At 37.7% G+C, this 4989-nt stretch overlaps 1 protein-coding gene across 1 annotated transcript; it reads right to left on the reverse strand.

Moving 5' to 3' along the window:
* Positions 1 to 1039: 1039 nt before the first annotated feature.
* LOC107301071 (putative tyrosine-protein phosphatase auxilin) lies at positions 1040 to 4732 on the reverse strand (the record flags this gene model as incomplete). Its single annotated transcript, XM_015830339.2, has 4 exons — positions 4599 to 4732; positions 2000 to 2049; positions 1730 to 1878; positions 1040 to 1162 (listed from the first exon to the last, which is right to left on the reverse strand). Coding segments are annotated over exons 1-4 (456 nt in total), but the record flags the coding sequence as incomplete, so codon positions are not given.
* Positions 4733 to 4989: the final 257 nt, after the last annotated feature.

Consider the following 4989-nt stretch of genomic DNA (forward strand, 5'->3'; position numbering starts at 1 on the left):
GATAAGATCCATTACTGATGCTGACATAGCACTTTAATCTCTTCTGAAATTAATAAGGAACATTCCAGAAGAAAGCAGTGAGGAAAAACCAATATCACAAGTTTCATGAGGTGAATTGGCAAGACTTTGGAAATGATATAAAGTTTATCAATTACCATCCTGCAAGAACACAACCCTATACACTAAGCAGCCAATTTTTTTAAAAAAATATTATTCATATAGTTATAAAAATCAGATGCTGCAAACACCATTACGGGGACAAGAAGCAATAGGTGGAAACTAACCAAAGAGAGAAGCAACCTAGAACTAAGGAGAAACTTCCTGACAGTTAGAACTATTAACCAGTGGAACAACCTGCCTCCAGAAGCGGTGAATGCTCCAACACTGGGAGTTTTTAAGAAGAGACTGGACAGCCATTTGTCCGAAATGGTATAGGGTTTCCTGCCTGAGCAGGGGGTTGGACTAGATGACCTCCAAGGTCCCTTCCAACTTTATCATCATCATCATCATCATCATCATCATCATCATCATCATTATTATTATTATTATTATTATTATTATTATTATTATTATTAGGGACTACATCTCTTCTTCCAAATATCTTGTTTTATTTTCTGCATAGGAAAATTGATGATTTTTTTTATTAGAGACAAATTTGGATCAAATACAAAAAACTGCAGGAATAAAACTACAAGAACAAGACATTCCATGTCTCTCACTTTTTCATCATTAAAGCTATAAATATCTAGCTGAGAGAAACCCAAAAACATGATAGGCTCTTATTGAATTGGACAAAGAAATATCCCAAAATATTGCAGTGTCTGTCAAGTTTAGCATTGCTCTCCGCATACAGATTGCCACAAGTCAATTTTCAGTTTTTTTAGTTCTTTTTTGTATTGTTTGTACTCTACATCGGTTGTTTTTCAACAACCAGCAATCCTTACTCATTAAAAGGACATTAATTTATGTCAAGCTTCATATTTCAAATATTTTTTCTGTATAGATCTACATACAAATGGTTACTTACTGCTTGACTTACCATACAGTGAATGACACAAACATTTTTTGGGTTCTGCTGCAACCAGTTATGCATATTCTTACAAACAGCATAGAGATTGTGGAGACTTGGTGCTTGTCTAATTGGCCAACTACATTCAGATACCTAAAGAAGCACAAAATGAAAACAGGTCAGAACAATAGTAACAATCAGCTGGATTTGAGCAGCATAATAGAAAACTAGAAAGAGGTCAGGTAGTTTTCAGTTTAGCATATTTTAAAACCCAAGTATGTTCTATAAACCAACTCATCACATAATGTGATTTGTTTAGGCATGATCCAGCTCATCTGCAGTGATGATTAAACTCCTGACCTTCAAAAGGCAGGAGATAAAAGGCCTGCAGTATGACTTTACATACATGTAAAACAGAATAAGTTGTTGGCTGTAATGGTTTCACCCACTATTTTGAAACACATGATTGTCCCTACTGTTACCCCTAAGCACAACACGTTATGTGAACGCAGAAATTTCAACTCAGATTTAGCAAGCTGTGGAAAAGACCCTGATGTTGGGAAAGATAGAAGGCAAAAGGATAAGAAGATGACCCAGGTTGAGATGGTTAGATAGTGTCAGCGATGCAATGAACATGAACATTGACATGGCACCAGCTACATCATTATTTTAATATCACAGCTTTACCATGATCCACATCCCTGCCTCAACAAAACTTACCCTATTATGAAACCGTGCAGTACGATAAGACTTTGGTGACAAATTGAAAACTGTGTAATGATCAGGATGCCTTGAATCAAGAAATGTCCGCACATCATCAATATGATTCCTAAATCCCAGTTCGACTCCTTCACCCGGAAATGACATCACTATCAAGAAATGGGGAGGGGGAGAACAAACTTATATTCTGAAGTGAAACCCAAATAAAATGGGCAATGAGAAGTTGGAGGTTGCTGCATTGCTCTATTACTCACGTAACTGATCACTTACCAATAATTCTTGAGGTAATATAAGAAATATCTAGTTCTCCCTTGGTATAGCTATAAAAGGAAAAGGAAGATAACAACAAAATAGATTCTGGTTAATGCATACATACACAACTGTCTGATAAAAATATCAAGAATGTATTATTACCTTTCTTTACATTCACTGGATATTTTAGGGGCCAATCACCTCTCCCACACTTATTACAAACATGGAGGTTAAACGCAGTAATATTTACCTAATAATTATTATTATTTATTTACCTAATAAAAAATTTCCAATTATAAGGACAAAAAAGAAAAACTAAATAAACTAGAATTCTATATTCATTACAGTGTTCAGCAGCCTATTCCATTCCACTCCACTCCATTTGCTTCACATTAAAAACCTATGGTAGAAGAACTCATTGTTTCTGTTAAATTCCACGCTTTTCCAGTCAGGTTTCAAGCCAGATTTTAGTAGAACAGCATTGGTCATGCTTGTTGATGATCTATGGCATCCCTCCTTGTGTTCCTTGATCTTTCAAGGGTTTTTGATACAATCTCCAGTGGTATTTTTGTGTACCAGAAGTTGGGAATGGAGGGGGGTCATTTTGTTACAATGGTTCACATCCTTTCTTAGTGGTTTGTTCAGGTCAATATTAGAAGAGAGACAAGCGATCATATTTCTTCATTTGTGGGGTATCTCAGAGTTCGGAGTTCCTATTTAAGACTGATATGAAACAGCTAGGTAAGGTCACTCATCAGTTCACACTTCAGTATAAAACAGTATGAGAATGCTCTCAAATGTACATCTCAAAGCCAAGTTGTGCAGGTAATGCTGTCAATGTTCTGGCCCATTGTCTAGAAGCTGTCTGCATAGGAAAGGGGAAGAACAGACTTTGGATCAATCCTAACAAGACTGTGTTGAAGACTTTTGATCTTGGATGAGGTTGCACTTTCCTATTCAAGACTGGTATGTAACTTCAAGGTCCTCTCAGATCGTCAGCTACTGCTCAAAGAGCAGATGGCAGCTATGGCCAGGAGGCCCTTTGCACAGGTTTATCTTGAGCACCAGTTGTGCCCTTTCCTCACCTGGGAGGCCCATCACCTATGCCTGTTGGATTATTGCAATGCACTCTAATGAGGCTGCCCTTTTGAAGATGCCCTCCGAAGGCTGCAGCTGGTTCAAAATGCAACAGCCAAGCAATAATGGGCACTTATTATGTTCTATGGCTTCCAGGACAATTTGAATTGTTGGTCATAACCAATTCATATCATAATGCCTGGTCATTTGAGACATCACCTGTCTCCAGTTGTTTCTGCCTATCCGTGGTATTCAGGCAGAGCAGGTACATTTTAGGTCACCTCAATTAAAAGCTGTCATCCTGTGGACTAAGAAAGCATGCCTTCTCTATCGCTGCCTCTATCTTATAGAACAGCATCCCCCCACCAAGACAGAAAGCTCTTGTTCTCTATGACTTTCAGAAGTACCTTAAGACCTGGATCTGTTCCCAGGCATTGGTCTGAAAGTGCCTGTGGAGCCCCTGTTGAGTTTTGGTTTTTTTTAAAGTTGAGGTATGCTTCTTTTAGTCAGGGCAGTTCTGTGACTTTAGTTGTGTTTTTTAACTTAATGTATTAGATGTTATAAGCCATCCAAAATCTTTTTGGAATAGGGTGGCCTTAACAAATCAAATCAAATAAATGAATAAAGAGAGGGAGGGAGAAATTATTCTCCAATCTAGTGATCAATAGAAATGTTGAGTCTACCATATTCTGAGTGTCATGGATATGTAATGGAGAAAATCTATGCACATAGTTGCTAAGAATCATTACAGACTTGATTGCACATAATCAATCAATCAATGAAGGTAGCAGGTGGCTGTGAGCACTAGAAACAGTAATAGTTGAGAATGGCAATATGGTTCATAGTGCAGCAACAGTGATATTTTCATCCATGACTGTAGGGGTCTTTATGTCCTGACCCAGCATTCATCTAAGTATATATTGTTATGAAAAGTGTCTTGTTTCAAAAAGGTGTCTCCTTGGTTTCACGGGGAGGGGGAGGAAACCACTCACCAATAACTCACACTTAGAGCTGTCAGTTCTTGTTCAAAAACCTAATCACATGGGTCTAACATTCCTGAATTAATTGTGCCATGTATTTCAGTGGATTTAGAATATGACAACTTAATTGCGAAGGAGTACAGAGATGGCCTTGACAAAGGTATGCAAGAGCCACTGAGACATGATGAGAAAATAAATGAAAACTCAGTTCTGGGAAAGGAGAGAACTTGAGAAATAGAGGGACAATGCCATAGCCTCAAGTTCGAAGACCAGTCGCAAATCTACATTTTCAGTGCTTTCATAAGTTTAAATAGTCACTGAACAAGGCGATCAGCTAAGCAAGAACTGTCTGTAATCATGTTACCTAAATTTCAGAGTCTGTGTTTCACTTTAGCGAACTGAGTTTAATTATTAAAATGCTTTTCATTTCACTACTCTATTGCTCAATAATCAAATTTCCCGTCCTACAAGCCTTTTAACACCTAATCATTTCTATGAGGCATCTTAACAGTGACCGTGTTGCTTGCTGAACATCTCAGATAGGGTGTATTTCATAGTACCTTGCAACAGATTGCATCACTTTAGTAGAAGTATCTTTTAGAGTGTCTTTCAAGTTATCCTTTAAATTGCTGAAGAGTCTCCCTGCACCACCTTTCATCATGTCCAATAGTCCTCCCCCATAGGTAGACTCCATGTCAGGAGACGAGGCACCTTGAAAGAAGGAAAAGGAGACTCAATAAACCAAGGACACTGCAAGGAACCAAGAAATTTAACCATTGCAGCAGATTTTAAATCAGTTACAATCATGTACTTATTAGAAAGAGATGGGAAAACTAGGAGACACCAAGGTAACCCGTATTATGGTAAAACAAAACACAACAATATTATTGTCCTGTTAAAACAAGATGTATTGACATTGACTATTTCTTGCTTTTCTTTTCCAGTTAGAGC

This window comes from Protobothrops mucrosquamatus, unplaced genomic scaffold, assembly GCF_001527695.2.
Source record: "Protobothrops mucrosquamatus isolate PMUCROS unplaced genomic scaffold, P.Mucros_1.0 scaffold9863, whole genome shotgun sequence".
Taxonomy (NCBI): Eukaryota; Metazoa; Chordata; class Lepidosauria; order Squamata; family Viperidae; genus Protobothrops; species Protobothrops mucrosquamatus.